At 35.7% G+C, this 15,164-nt stretch overlaps 2 protein-coding genes and 1 long non-coding RNA gene across 3 annotated transcripts; 2 read left to right on the forward strand and 1 right to left on the reverse strand.

The window, feature by feature from the left end:
- Positions 1-94: 94 nt before the first annotated feature.
- On the forward strand, positions 95-890 carry LOC123681235. The gene is made up of 2 exons (XR_006747666.1): positions 95-283; positions 332-890. It is a non-coding gene; the product is annotated as an uncharacterized LOC123681235 (long non-coding RNA).
- Positions 829-8,847, reverse strand: LOC123681228 (protein flightless-1). The gene is made up of 16 exons (XM_045619492.1): positions 8,829-8,847; positions 8,671-8,767; positions 8,265-8,614; positions 7,580-8,169; positions 7,277-7,528; positions 7,006-7,174; positions 6,124-6,370; positions 5,868-6,053; positions 5,487-5,798; positions 5,152-5,324; positions 4,970-5,096; positions 4,459-4,735; positions 2,641-3,049; positions 1,411-1,717; positions 1,191-1,304; positions 829-1,136 (listed from the first exon to the last, which is right to left on the reverse strand). The coding sequence occupies exons 2-16, from the start codon at positions 8,731-8,733 to the stop codon at positions 1,002-1,004; spliced, it is 3,711 nt and encodes a 1,236-aa protein (XP_045475448.1). The 5' UTR covers positions 8,734-8,767; positions 8,829-8,847; the 3' UTR covers positions 829-1,001.
- Positions 8,848-9,154: 307 nt separating this feature from the next.
- Positions 9,155-15,105, forward strand: LOC123681229 (sorting nexin-30-like). Its single transcript, XM_045619493.1, has 6 exons — positions 9,155-9,583; positions 9,635-9,907; positions 9,959-10,123; positions 10,180-10,456; positions 11,420-11,707; positions 14,750-15,105. Exons 1-6 carry the CDS (start codon positions 9,461-9,463, stop codon positions 14,989-14,991), a joined length of 1,368 nt encoding a protein of 455 aa, XP_045475449.1. The 5' UTR covers positions 9,155-9,460; the 3' UTR covers positions 14,992-15,105.
- The last annotated feature ends 59 nt before the right edge of the window (positions 15,106-15,164 follow it).

Consider the following 15,164-nt stretch of genomic DNA (forward strand, 5'->3'; position numbering starts at 1 on the left):
TTATCAAAAGGTTTGAGTATTTAAAAATTAGGCTTTTTATCTTATACATAAGACAATATGATTAATTTAAATCAATTACAGTGAAAATTAAATTTAAAAAAGACATTATAGGTCAAGTAGATCAATATTTTAATATGGTAACTACTTAGTGCACACCCCTGCATTAGTTGTTTGCAAGTAAGGAAAATAGGAAATAGCAGTTAGGGTTATCTTATTCCAAAGGAAAAGACCCAATATAAATAAATTATGCAATAGCTGGGATATTCGAATCTTAAAACAATAGGTAAATTATTAAAAATATTGTATGCTTTTATTAAATGTACAATTTCAGGTGTTTTACTGTATGAACTGAAATGTTAATCGCAAGAGTTAAAGAAATCGGAAAAAACCTTCATTTTATCACAAAAAGATCTCCAGATCTCAATAGAACAATAAAGACAAAGCATGGAATTATTCATCCTGAGCCAAAGAAAGTGTCATTTGGAATATTAAGAGTACTTTTGACTATAGCCTCAGGGCTGTTCGTTGGTGCCATGATAAGTAAAAATATTGCAAATTTCCTAGAGGAGAATGACTTATTTGTACCTTCTGATGATGACGACGATGATGACTAATAGAATAAACTTTTTATATAACTAAAATATTCAAATTTTCATTGAAAACTAAGCTTCCTCCTCTGAATGTTACTATTTCTTGCCTCTGCATCTTTTTACTATATACAAAAATTGAGGTCAATATGCCTCTCTATTCTAGTCATAAACTAATTAAACATATACAGCCAAAAACACATTTATAATGTTCCCTATTTTGTACAAAATGAAATGTAAATGCTTTGTTATATATTTTATTGAATGTTATAAAAATTATAAATAAATTATTAATGTCAACAATTTTCAAGCTTAAATAATTCACAAATCATTGTACATTCTATAATACAGCATCATCATTAGAAGACTTCAGAACTAAACTGTTTTGAGCAAATAACCGTTGGTTATGAAGATTTATTCTGGCGGTGCCTTATGAGCGCCCCAACCGTGGAAACACTTTGTAAATCTCTTCGATTCCTTATTTTTCAATGTTAAAAAGAGCTTTCTCGGCCTATCCGGCTGTTTCACTCTCATATGTTGAATATAAACCTGTAACAGTCCGATTATTATCGAAAGAACGGCTAAAATAAAATCAGAAATTACCTGCGCTGATTTATAAGCCAACTTGATTTCTACCTCACTGCATTTGGCCCCCAGCCATAAGAACACCTGCTCCCCATTATCCAGGATCATAATATCATCGTCTGCTAAATCGTCCTAAAAATTATTCTCAATAATCACTCGAAATAGACTCCAATGACATTTCCATAAACTAAATGCAAAATCCCCATGAAATTTTCACTATTTAGTTCTTTAAACTCACTTGACAGAAATCGGAGCATTTCTCCGATACAATAAAGTAGCCCTTTTCGTTGGAACACCTGAAGAGTCTCGTGTAGTTCATGAAATCAGCATCGGTGTCGTATGGTTTGCTGCCACCCAAACCGACCCAGAAGAAATTCTCCGGCTCTTCACCTTCCGCCAAAATCTGGAAGCTAACCCAAGGACTGTTGAACATCTCTTCCGCGATCTCCTGCACCAACTTGGCTTCGTCGGGGTCGGACTTGGATCCTATCCAAACGTACACTATTCCGGAATCCTCCTGTTCCAGCGGTATGTTCAAGATGTAGCTACAAGAGATCAATTTTTACCACCCAAGTTCAAGGATTTCTTCAATGGACTAGTTTCCATTTTTTTGTTAAGGATTAATTCTAAAAATTTAAGTGAAATGAAACAAAAATGTGGAAGAATCATTGAAATATCTCTAGAAATGAAAATGTTATGGGACTTTGAAGTTGCGCTTGAAAGAAAAATTTCATAGTCTAGTGTGTGACGTCACGCCACTTACACGAGGCGAATGGTATTCGCAGAGTGCTTACGAATTCATTGGTGTACAATCACTTGTGCCGTTCGTGTCGTGTTTTGTTCGTTACACGATGGCTGAAATAAAAAAAAATCCTACAAATATTGTATTGTGCCTATGTGTGCAAGCACGACAATTAAAAACACCAATAAATTGTTTGTTCATGCACCAAATGACATGAATCGAAGGAAGAAGTGGTTTAAATTAATGAGGCGTGACTTAATTGGACCTAAAACTACTTCATATGTGTTTGAAGATTATTTTGATGTAAGTACCTATCAGTACTAGCTGTCTATTTCTGATAATAAAAATACTAAGGTATAAGTTGGTTTGAAATAAGTTATTGGGTAAAAATAACTTTGTCCTTTCACGAAGCCTTCTTCCATTATGGTGACATAAAAACAAAACTCGAGTTAAAACTACACTGTACAAATACAAACGGCGCGAGAGCCTTAGCGCGGCTAAGTATTTAAACGTAATTTATGGTGTAGCGATCACAGGCAAGTGGCGTGACGTCACAGATGAGTCGGAGACCAAAGACGTTCCGCGCTAAAACACTCAAATTTAAATAATCTATTTCTCAGTCATTTATTGATGGATTTTCAAAATTTTTTCACTGATTTATCAGTTTTGCTCTATATTTTAATTCTATCGTGTCAAATATAGTATTATCAACATCACTAAACTTACCAGAATGCCGAGTTGAGCGAGGTTGCATCAGGTTTGATCTGCACTAATCTCGTGTAGAGGGCGCTTCCGTTGGATCTCAGATGGTACAGCTCCACCTGGTTCTTCGGTTTCTGCTTCCTCTTGCCCTGATGGATGATGAACTTCCTCTTGAAATGGGCCATGAATTTCATGTTTTCCTGCTGCTGATGAGCCCTCACCACCTCCAACTTGTCGCCGAAGAGGGCCTTGAATTTTTTCTGCAGGGTAAACGTGAACGTCAGCCAACCCATGTTGGAGGCTTCTCTGCCCTGCCAGAAATAGACGATGCACTGGAAGTCGTCCAACTCGTTGCATGAAGGCTCCTGGTCTTCGTCGATCGGCATCCAGTAGCGACACAAAAACACGTAGCAATCCTTGGAGTAGAAGTGACCTACAATTGAAAAAGTGCCAAAAACCATCCTTGGAGTGTCAGAGCGTCAAATCTGACAAGGAGTTACCACACATTGCGACCTAAAGGTCCCTTGTGTCTCCGGTAAAAGCTGTTCTCAGATGAGGATAAAGAGGTCTTTTCGTTGAATGAGTCCTCACCACGCTAAATGGGGTGTATTGAAGCCTTTTCTCAACCAATTAGCTTATAAAGGGTGTTTTTTAGAGCTATAGAACTTTAAATTGCAATAAAACAACGATGGATTATTCGATTGACATTAATTTCATTTATCCGCAAGATAATCTTGTGGCATTACATTTTAAATATGATTTCTGGCATATGACCGCCACGGCTGGCTCGGATGTAGTCCAATCTGGACGTCCAATTTTCGATGACTTTTTCCAACATTTGTGGCCGTATATCGGCAATAACACGGCGAATGTTGTCTTCCAAATGGTCAAGGATTTGTGGCTTATCCGCATAGACCAATGACTTTACATAGCCCCAAAGAAAGTAGTCTAGCGGTGTTAAATCACAAGATCTTGGAGGCCAATTCACAGGTCCAAAACGTGAAATTAGGCAGTCACCAAGCGTGTCTTTCAATAAATCGATTGTGGCACGAGCTTTGTAACATGTTGCGCCGTCTTGTTGGAACCACAGCTCCTGAACATCATGGTTGTTCAATTCAGGAATGAAAAAGTTAGTAATCGTGGCTCTATACCGATCACCATTAACTGTAACGTACTGGCCATCATCGTTTTTGAAGAAGTACGGACCAATGATTCCACCAGCCCCGAAAGCGCACCAAACAGTCAGTTTTTCTGGATGTAACGGTGTTTCGACATACACTTGAGGATTAGCTTCACTTCAAATGCGGCAGTTTTGTTTGTTGACGTAGCCATTCAACCAGAAGTGCGCTTCATCGCTAAACAAAATAAAATGGACGTAGTGCGCGATACGTATTCCGCACAGAACCATTATTTTCGAAATAAAATTGCACTATTTGCAAGCGTTGTTCAGGCGTGAGTCTATTCATGATGAATTGCCAAACCAAACTGAGAATAAATCACTTGACAGCTGTTAATCGGTAGCCATCTTGAACAGTAATGCCAACTTAAAGTTATATACCTCGAAAAACAAACACCCTATAGAATACAATGTATTATGAGATTGATATGGCAAATATGAGCTCCGTCAGAAAAATAAAGAGCCTTAAGGCTAGACTGCAGAGGATCCAATCCTCAACCAATTCATATTGGAATAACTAACCTAACCTAACCAATTATCTAATAGAGCACAATGTATTTTGAGATTGATAAGCCAAATAAGAGCTCCATAAGAAGAATAAAGAGCCTCAAGGCTAGTCTGTAGAGGTTCCAATCCTTAAACAATCGATACGATCCTAATCTTACCTAATTCCTCTTCGGGCAGCCTAACAAACTTCTTCCCCTCCAGAACGAAGGCCTCCATAGCCTCCAGATCTTCGTTCCATTCCTCCATCAACTGCTGGGCCTCGCTCAAGGTCATCGAAGGTTGACGTGGCGTGAACAACGCCGTCAGGTCGGCCTTGGTTTCCTGATGTTTCGCCCACTTGGTCAGATCGGCTCCTGTTTTCTGAACAGACTCGGCCGTTCTGGTAAAATCTACTGCTATAACTTCGTCCCAACCCACAAATTTGGATTTGAAAATCTGAAATAATAATTAAACTGTATACAGAGTGTCAGGAACACATTTCCTTTAGTCAACTAGAAACTGACAGATTCCTCGGATAATTTTAAGAGAAAAAATTGTACACAGTAGTTGCTGTGTTCTTTCTAATTTGTTTCCTTTAAACAATAATAAGACAGATGTAGATAAGAAAATATCAACTTTTTTTTAATTAATTTTCACTGTTACAAAGCGATAAAGATCTCCACCTCTTACCTGCGATTCTGTGCCTTCCCTAACTCTGGAAATTATGGCGTATTCAGGCCTATCTATCATGTTAAAGAGTTCTTCAGACAACTTGACGGCAGCAGCATTGACCAACCTGGTGGATTTCTTTCCGATCCTGCGAAACATCACTTTTCAAACTAGGGAAATCTCCCTGCTTTCAAAGTACATACCATACAAAGACCTCGAGGTAGCAATCTAAAATGTAAACGTTTTTGCTTCTGAGCAACGTGTGCACCAATTTTCCGTATGGAACTTCAACCTGGGGCAACTCGAGGTAGCCCATGCCCAGTTGCACTTGGTACAGTCTCGGTGCGAAAGGTACGAAATCTGGATCGACATGTTCCTGGAAATTTTCCATAAATTGCCTTCATTTCGTACAAAGTACATAAAAAGAGGTAGAAATGCAAAGTTAACCTCCTTCACCTGACGTCTAAGTGTCAAAGTGACACATGTCAAACGTCAAGGCTGCCAACTGAACCAAACATGACACCTTGACGGTTCTTACCTGCAATTGGTCCGGTTGGAGACCCTCCGGACAGCCCAATTCCACCCAGAATTGTTTCTCCTCCGAACCCATGTTCACCGTGAAAATTTCTGCCTTGTTCTTCCTCTCGTTCTTGTTGATCTTTTCCGCCATCAGTCTGGCCTTCGACTTGAGGGTGTTTTTGGACTTTTTGCCGTGCCAGATGAATATCTTCAAGCCCGTGTCCAGGACGAACACATAGCGTGGATCCAGTGAACTTACCGATATCGCTACAGGTTCTAGATGTATAGACGGTCCAGATGCGTGAACTCTGTACATGTGTGTTTCGAAAGTCTGGAAGAAAAGATAGAAATTCGTTGGAATTAAGTTTCAAAGAGCCAAATATGCTTGAATTTCCCTTACCATATCTTCTACAGTGAAGAAACCGCTGCAAGTTCTGCCGCCCTCTATGTAGGTGATCTGGGCGTCGAACAAGTTCAAAAATTCCTCCGATTCATCACCCTGCTCCTCCCTTATGGTGCGACATTGCGCGCCAAGATAGTTCCTCAAGTTAACAGCGTGTATGGCTGAGCAAGCTCTTTTATCCAACTGATACAGAAAAAAATTCAATGAAGCAAGAACCAACGAATCTTCCGGTTAGATAAGAAGATCTACCTACAGGGGCCTTTTCTCCGATCCAGAAATAGATCTCCCAAGACAACGATTCGTTGTCATCCAAGGTGGTCTTGAGAATAATGTAACAATCGGCCTCGTAGAATTTTCCATGAGCCACTTCGTCGATTCTGTTCGGAAGAAAGTTCTCTATTTCCCAGATGGTGATACCTGGATATTGACCGGCTTCTTCATCGAAAAATTCGGAGTAATCTAGAGGGGGTTTCTCCAGGGATTCGTCCCATCTTTTCGGTCTAAAAATTCAAGCGAGAAAATGTTAAAATTACAATAAAAATGGGATGTCTAGAAAATACTGGAGTGCTATCTGATTAGATTTTTCTTTGCATAGATGGCGCTATATAATGAAATGGTCATATTACCATAGAAACCATAGAGAAAAACTTCTATTTCCTTCTGTAGGTGGCGCTATTTGATAAAATGACATATTACCATGGAAACAACTATATAAGATGTATATATCCTTCAGTAGGTGGTGTTATAATTGCAATGGCCATATTTCCATGGAAAAAAGTCAAAATTTTGATTTGAGGGCCTTAAAATACAATACCAGAATCAAATGAAGTATTGTCAAAAGTCACTACAAAATTCACCAGTTTTATATTAAACTTTGAGTGAGTGGGCACATCTCTATTGCTAGACATAATAATAATAATAATAAACCGACTTTATTCAACAAATGTACATACATTTGCCCCGAAAAGGCGAACATTAGCTGAAGCTACTCTTAAACTCTTAACCTTTTCAGTTTACAAGATAAAAAAAAGAAAACAAAATAAAACAAAAATAATATAAAAAATAACATTTTACAATTTCAATAATGAAAAATTGTTAACCAAGCTCTGTTAAGAAATACAACTAAAATACTCACTTCAAAGATTCTGCTCTAGCATCTTCTTCATCTTGAAGGTTCATATTTTTGTCTTTCGCTATGTCTTTCATACCCTTAAGTATTTTGGCTTGGTCTTGATCGGCTTCTTCTTGGTCTCTCCTCCCTCTTCTCAATCTCATTTTTCTCGCTATTGGATCTTTACTAGGATCTAAAACGATAAATATTTTTTAACAAAAATGCCCTAAATCAATGCGTTTTTTGTTATTATCAATTTTGGTCAAAAATTTAGTTGAGCGATAAGAAAACTTACTTTGTGTGGGTAAAGGTGCCGGAACATTGGCCCCCGCCAATCTCAGTTGGTTCTGAAGGGAAAAATCAATGTTGTAAAATTCCACGCCAGCTCCCTGCGTCATTTCCTTGGGTTTCGGAGGCATGATAAGATCAGGGTTATTCCTCAAGTCCAAAGACTCCATATCGCAGATTAGATGAATAGCATCTGGCAGGGTTATCAGACGATTCGAACTCAAATTGAGTTTTTTCAAAGAACCGCATCGGCACAGACCTACAAGTTGAATAGTTTACCTCTATAACAGAAACGTAAACCATCAAGTACCTTCGGGAATCATCTCTAATTCGTTATTGGCCGCAGAAAACACTTCTAAAGCTCCTAGTTTTCCGATGCCAGAGGGAATACCTTCGAAATCTAGCTTGTTATCATTCACATACAACCTTCTCAAAGTGTAGATTTTGCACAAGGAAGATGGTAAACTGGTTAATTTATTTTGAGATAAATTCAGCACCTCCAATTTCTGCCACATCTCAATCGCTGTCGACACCTCCGTTATTTCATTTTCGCTCAAGTTCAACCTTTTCAGATTAAGCAAGGAATACAGCGATTCCGGTACTTTAGGCAGTGCGTTTTGTGATAAATCTACGTCGGTAAGATTTGTGAGGTTTTCTAGGTTGGCAGGAAAATTGTTCAGATTTCTCTGGGTATTCCTCATCTGTAACGTTTGAAGATTGAGAAGTGAGGGGAGTTGTCGTAATTGAAAATGACCTAGGGGGTTATCATTCAGAATGAGTGTTTGTAAATTTGCCAACCTTCTTGTTTGTGGTGGCAACGTTTCCAAATTGTTGTGACTGAGATCCAAAAATAGAAGATCTGTCAGGTTGATGAATAGAGTGTTTGGTATACTGTCAATGCTGAAATAAACGTTCAGTTAATTAACATATGTTTTTTAAAATCAATATCAACAATGGAGTAATTTAAAGCTACAAATGTATTTGATAAAAATTACCTGTTATAACTCAAATTTAATACCAACAGTGACTTTGCTTTATCGAGGCCTTCTGGAACTTCTTTTAAATTATTATGACTTAGATCCAACGTATTAAGTTCTTCCAAATTAAATAACTGTGCTGGTATTCCTGATGCTTTAACTTTATTGTAACGTAAATTGAGCGTTCTCAAACAATTCAACTCTGTTAGCTCCCCATACAACTTTTCTAAATTATTTCTAGTCATTGACAAGTGTTCTAGTTTTAGAAGGTTTCCCATTTCTCTGGGTATTTCTGTCAAGTTCGTTCTGTCCAACTTTAGCCATTGCACTCCAGTCATATGGCTCACAGCCTCGGGAAACCTCTCTTCCTATAAAGTACATTCAATGATTATCATGTATGAATCATTGAGGAAAATATACCTACACTAAAATCATTTCTTGTAAAATCAATTCCTCTAACGAAAGGCAAGACTCCTGTGTTGGCCATTATGTTGTGAGCAAGCAAGAATGTAAACTAAAAACTAGGGAAAAATGTTAGATTTTCTTCGATATTTTAGATACCATCTATATTACAACCACAACCTTAAATTTTATTTTGATTTTTGACAAGTTCTATTAGATGACTGAGATCAGCTGATTAGTATTCCATTCCATGGCTATTTTAATTCAGTAGCGTAGAAATGATCACATCATTCAATAGATAATTGAATTTGTCTTGGTATTTTATCCAAGACTAGAAGCTAGTCGGTCCATTAGTTAAAAAAAATAATTGTTAGAAATTTAATAATTTGAGAATTAAATTGAAATTTCATGAAAAAAGTGAAATGACTTTTCTGAACATTTATGCATATTTCTCTAATTTGCTACGCCCATGTTTGAAATGCGAAAATTTCAATTTGGATTAAGAACAAGCGTCTAGATTATTTCACCGCCTATATTCTTCATTTGACCTCAATATCAAAATAAAATTGAATAATCGTCGATTTAAAAAGTGTATTTATGTTATTTCAAAAACCATTGTCCATAGAAAAAGCTAAATTCACTGAGTAATCAGATTAATCGAATATCTCGCAACATAAACAATAATAGTGAATTTCATCAGGATTAGATTAAGAAGATAATTCACTATTTACTGATCTCATTATTTACATTTCTCAAGAACAAAATAAATAAAATTACTTATATCAACGGCAGCCAACTGATATTAAAGCATAATGACTAGTGCATCAGCAGTTCTTGATGTAGTTGTTGAAAATAAGGAAATTTCTTCAATTCTTAAAGGAAACAAAGATAACGACCAATCAAGTATTTGTAGTGGTTCAATAGATAATTCATTTGTTAGTATCAAATGAAGTCAAATGAATTGAATTATATCTTTCAAATTGCAGGTGCAATCCCCCAGTTTTGAGAGCTTCTCTACAATTCAGGATATGGAAAATCTAGCTGAATTGAACATGGATGAGAATTCCGATCTTTGTGTTAAGATTGACAATCCGCAGAAACATTTGGTGACATTAGAAACGTATATCACTTTTCGATTAACAACAAAAGTAGCTCGTATAGAATTTCCAGAAAATGAGTATTGTGTTAGAAGAAGATATAACGATTTTATATGGCTTAGACAAAAATTGGTGGATAACCACCCATTCTGTATTGTTCCTGTATATAAACTTGTCATTGTGTGAATTCTTTCTAATTATCAAATGTTCCAGCCTCTACCAGGGAAGCATTCACTAATGGGACAACTTGATAGATATTCCAAAGAGTTTATACTCTTACGTATGAAAGCACTCAATCTTTTCATGTCTAGAATCGTTCAACATCCCATCTTAAGTTGTAACGAGCAGCTGTTCTACTTTCTAACTGCCAAACAAGAGGTATTTCAAATCTTGAAAGGATAGAATCTACCATTCTTACTTTTATGATTTTCAAGGATTTTTCGGCTCATCGTAAACAAAAACTGATGGATCCAAATTCAAGATCTCAAAGTTTGAGCAATTCATCTATAACCACCACTAAGACACGTCATTATGAATTCGACAAAATGAAAACTTACTTAACTGCTCTGTCGGAAAAGTTGAGTTCTGTGGAGAAAATTTCCAACAGAATCATAAGAGAAAGAGCCGAGTTCATCACTGAACTCAACAGTTTCCATCCAATTTTCACCACTTGGGCCACAAGTGAGCCAGAGTTGGCGGGTATTCTTCAAGGTAGGAAATGCCTTTTAAAGAACTATTTAGCAATGTGATTTTTTTAAACTATATCTAGTATATATATAACGGGTGATTTATTCTCAGTTTGGTTTGACAATTCATCATGAATAGACTCACGCCTGAACAACGCTTGCAAATAGTGCAATTTTATTTTGAAAATAATGGTTCTGTGCGGAATACGTATCGCGCACTACGTCCATTTTATTTTGTTTAGCGATGAAGCTAACTTCTGGTTGAATGGCTACGTCAACTAACAAAACTGCCGCATTTGGAGTGAAGCTAATCCTCAAGTGTATGTCGAAACACCGTTACATCCAGAAAAACTGACTGTTTGGTGCGCTTTATGGGCTGGTGGAATCATTGGTCCGTACTTCTTCAAAAACGATGATGGCCAGAACGTTACAATCAATGGTGATCGGTATAGAGCCATGATTACTAACTTTTTCATTCTTGAATTAAACAACCATGATGTCCAGGAGCTGTGGTTCCAACAAGACGGCGCAACATGTCACACAGCTCGTGCCACAATCGATTTATTGAAAGACACGTTTGGTGACCGCCTAATTTCACGTTTTGGACCTGTGAATTGACCTCCAAGATCTTGTGATTTAACACCGCTAGACTACTTTCTGTGGGGCTATGTAAAGTCATTGGTCTATGCGAATAAGCCACAAACCCTTGACCATTTGGAAGACAACATTCGCCGTGTTATTGCCGATATACGGCCACAAATGTTGGAAAAAGTAATCGAAAATTGGACGTCCAGATTGGACTACATCTGAGCCAGCCATGGCGGTCATATGCCAGAAATCATATTTAAAATGTAATGCCACAAGATTATCTTGCGGATAAATAAAATTCATGTCAATCGAATAATCCATCGTTGTTTTATTGCAATTTAAAGTTCTATAGCTCTAAAAAAAACACCCTTTAGAAGTGCTAATCCACTAACTGTTTTAGGTATTGGTCATGCTTTGGAGAGAATGTCATCGTCTCAAAATATTTTAGTACAAAATTACAACAACACGATGGCGAACCCGATGAAAGATTTCTTGAGTTATATCGATGTCGTTCAGGACACTTTAAAAAGGAGGGAGTCGCATCAGCAGGCATACGAAAATGCCATAGAAGAACTGAATAAGAAGCACAATCAGAAAGACAAGCTTGTTGCGATTTCTCAAAACCAAGAGGGTGCTGGTGTGCAATCGTGGAAACAGAGAAACTGCGATGAACAATTAGAAAAATTAGGTATGTTCCGATTCACTTCTAAATGAAAAAATTTTAAAAACACTGGCATGAATTTGCAGGAGTTTTTGTGCACTTGAACAAAGTGACTGAGTTGAATTTTTTTTATAACTCGCCTTATTGATGAATTCAATATAAACAAAAATTTTGGTAAAACCTGAGATATTGAACATTTAAGATAACTTTTGGCTTAAAAGTTGCTTATTACAGAAATTTGGATGAAGCAGTAGTTTCTGGAATGATCGCACAAAAATTAGTGGTTGGCGATCTCAGAGTAATAATCATAGATAGTGGGAGCATATGTCATTTTCAGTAGGCAAATTTTGTACCCAACATAAACTATCAAAGGACCCCGCACGGTTTCTATGGAAAATGGGTCCCAGTCGAATTGGCTGAAAATTTAGTATAATGTAGTTCATGAAGTCCTGATCAAATGTCTCCATGGGCACAACAAGATCTAATGTACAGTTTTTGAGGTACAGGGTGTCAATCATGCAGAGAGAGGGTTGTTACTTACCTTTAGAAAATCAATAATGTGGCGATTTTTTTTTTTACAAAAAGTTGAAGATAATAATTACAATCTCAATATTGTCAACACGAGTTGTAATAAGAAGTTATGAGACTCTGTATTCAGGGTTATTAATAGTTACATAATTTTTATGTAATTCTTTAAACAAACTCAGTCTAACGCAAAAGCTCGTAGACTTGCAGAATAAGTAAAAAACATTTGATTTTAATATTGGGTGTTCTGAGTTTACTATTATACGGGGTCTTCCACTTTTTTAGTTGTAATAATTTAATTTTTTTTCAGGAACATATAGAAAAATTGAACATAAAAGTAGAAAACTGAATATAATATGATCAATATTCTGCGGCTCTTGTCTATTTGTTGCATCTTGTACGGATCCTGGTCGACCCCATGATGATGCAGCAATCAAATGGGAGAATACTGCATTAAAAACATTTCTTACCATGTCTGTTAAGACATTGTAATAATGATTATGTACGGATTCTATTATTTGTTGATGGCTTGCATCCGATATTAGCATTAGTAGTCTCCCATTTGATTGCTGCATTATCATGCTGTCGACCAGGATCCGTACAAGATGCAACAAATAGACAAGAGCCGCAGAATATTGATCATATTATATTTAGTTTTCTACTTTTATGTTCAATTTTTCTATATGTTCCTGAAAAAAATTAAATTATTACAACTAAAAAAGTGGAAGACCCCGTATAATAGTAAACTGAGATCACCCAATATTAAAATCAAATGTTTTTTACTTATTCTGCAAGTCTACGAGCTTTTGCGTTAGACTGAGTTTGTTTAAAGAATTACATAAAAATTATGTAACTATTAATAACCCTGAATACAGAGTCTCATAACTTCTTATTACAACTCGTGTTGACAATATTGAGATTGTAATTATTATCTTCAACTTTTTGTAAAAAAAAAAATCGCCACATTATTGATTTTCTAAAGGTAAGTAACAACCCTCTCTCTGCATGATTGACACCCTGTACCTCAAAAACTGTACATTAGATCTTGTTGTGCCCATGGAGACATTTGATCAGGACTTCATGAACTACATTATACTAAATTTTCAGCCAATTCGACTGGGACCCATTTTCCATAGAAACCCTGCGGGGTCCTTTGACATGAAGTGTTTGGAAACATATCAGTGATACGATATTTTACTCATTTCGCGAATTTCTCCACAAAGAACGCACTTCTTATATCCCATAGTGAATCAAAGTTTCATATTAACTCAAAATATATTGAAATAAATACCTAAATATATCAGAAATTCAGAAAACAAATTTCAAGCGTGAAACGATGTGAAACAACTGATGACACTAGGAGAGCATCAGTTGCCAAACCTTGTATTTCAGCAGGTAGATACAGAAAATAATAAATATTCTGCTTATTTTGAATTCGACAATTAGGGAAAATATCGGATTCCAAATATTCAAATTTGCATATTCAATCAGGAATCACTCAAATAAATATATTTCATTCAATATAATATACATTCATAACGATCTAGTAAAATTATGGATTCGAAAATATAACACAATCCGACAACGTAATCTAACTATGTTGGGGACATGTGAAAATTGCGTATACTCCCTCTATCTATGTTTATTACTCTATAGGTGTTACTAATTGTCAAATGTTGTTTGTTTATTATGTGCATCATAAATTAACTAATTTACTATTATTTTTTTCCATTTTTACACAAAATTGAAACATAGTCTAATAAAATTTTCATATCATAAAAAAATCTCTTCTATAGCTACTGACTGCCAGTAACACCTTAAAATAATTCGAATAAGGTTGTATGTATTTTGTAAATGAAGGCTAAAGGATGAATGAAAGAGAATAACCAAACATTATAAAATTAAATTTAATATTTAATAAATAAAATACAATTAATAAATCTCAGGACTAATGGTGCAAACAAGGATAAAAATTGATTTGAAATTAATCGTAGCAAGTGGGACAAGTCATTATTTGGCATTTCATTCACATGATTTTCATCAATAAATCATAAAAAATTCTTATATGTAACAATAACTCCGATATATACATATATAATTGATATGATAATTAAGACTTGAGTGAGTATTGCAGGCAGAAGAATGCTGGGATTATTTGTGAGATTTTTTTTCTTCGGAAATCACATAAAGTTTAAAATCACAAAGCTCGGCTTATCACTCTGTAAAACATTCAGGCTCCTGCCCTAATTTAAAGCACAATAGTATATATATATATTTCCTGCCTCCAAATAATAAATAATATAAATAAATTTCAAATTTGGCAGAGTCCCTGATTTGCATATTCAATCGGGAATCACTGAAATAAATATATTTCATTCAATATAATATACATTAATAACGATATAGTAAAATTGTGGATTTGAAAAAATATCACAATCCGACAACGTAATCTAATTATGTTGGGGACATGTAAAAATTGCGTTTACTCCCTCTATCTCTGTTTATTACTCTATGTTGGCGATTAATAATAATCTTGTTTTGAAGGTACCCATATCCCGCAATTGCTGAAAAAGGTAGAAGCCAATCAAGACTATCTGGAATGTGCAAACGAGAGCTTGAGAAGCGACTTGGAGAGATGGCAGATAGAAAAACAAGACTGCATAAAAAAGATTCTTTTGGACTTTGTGAACAAACAAATAGAATATGAACAGTCGCAGGTCAACGCTTGGGAACAGATCACAAATGAAATCACTGCAGGTTTTGCCGTTAATAATAATTCTAACTGAATATACATTGTTTTTTTGTAATTAATCTTTATTATTTTTTTTTTATAAATAACATTTATTTGTTGTGTTTATATTTTGGTTGTCTATTTATGTTGAAATACACCATTTAAATTATTTTGTTTGTTGTATACTATGCACCTCAATATTTTACAATATTCAATGGAGTTCCATTT

Source organism: Harmonia axyridis, chromosome 5 (genome assembly GCF_914767665.1).
Source record: "Harmonia axyridis chromosome 5, icHarAxyr1.1, whole genome shotgun sequence".
NCBI classification, from domain to species: domain Eukaryota; kingdom Metazoa; phylum Arthropoda; class Insecta; order Coleoptera; family Coccinellidae; genus Harmonia; species Harmonia axyridis.

Coding starts and splice junctions, on each gene's coding strand:
- LOC123681228 (XM_045619492.1), bottom strand. CDS start 8,733: ATGGCCAACACAGGAGTCTTGCCTTTCGTTAGAGGAATTGATTTTACA. Junction 5,325..5,486: donor TCCAACCGGACCAATTGCAG/GTAAGAACCGTC, acceptor GAAAATTTCCAG/GAACATGTCGATCCAGATTT. Junction 1,305..1,410: donor AATGCTCCGATTTCTGTCAA/GTGAGTTTAAAG, acceptor AATAATTTTTAG/GACGATTTAGCAGACGATGA.
- LOC123681229 (XM_045619493.1), top strand. CDS start 9,461: ATGACTAGTGCATCAGCAGTTCTTGATGTAGTTGTTGAAAATAAGGAA. Junction 10,457..11,419: donor GTTGGCGGGTATTCTTCAAG/GTAGGAAATGCC, acceptor TAACTGTTTTAG/GTATTGGTCATGCTTTGGAG. Junction 11,708..14,749: donor TGAACAATTAGAAAAATTAG/GTATGTTCCGAT, acceptor CTTGTTTTGAAG/GTACCCATATCCCGCAATTG.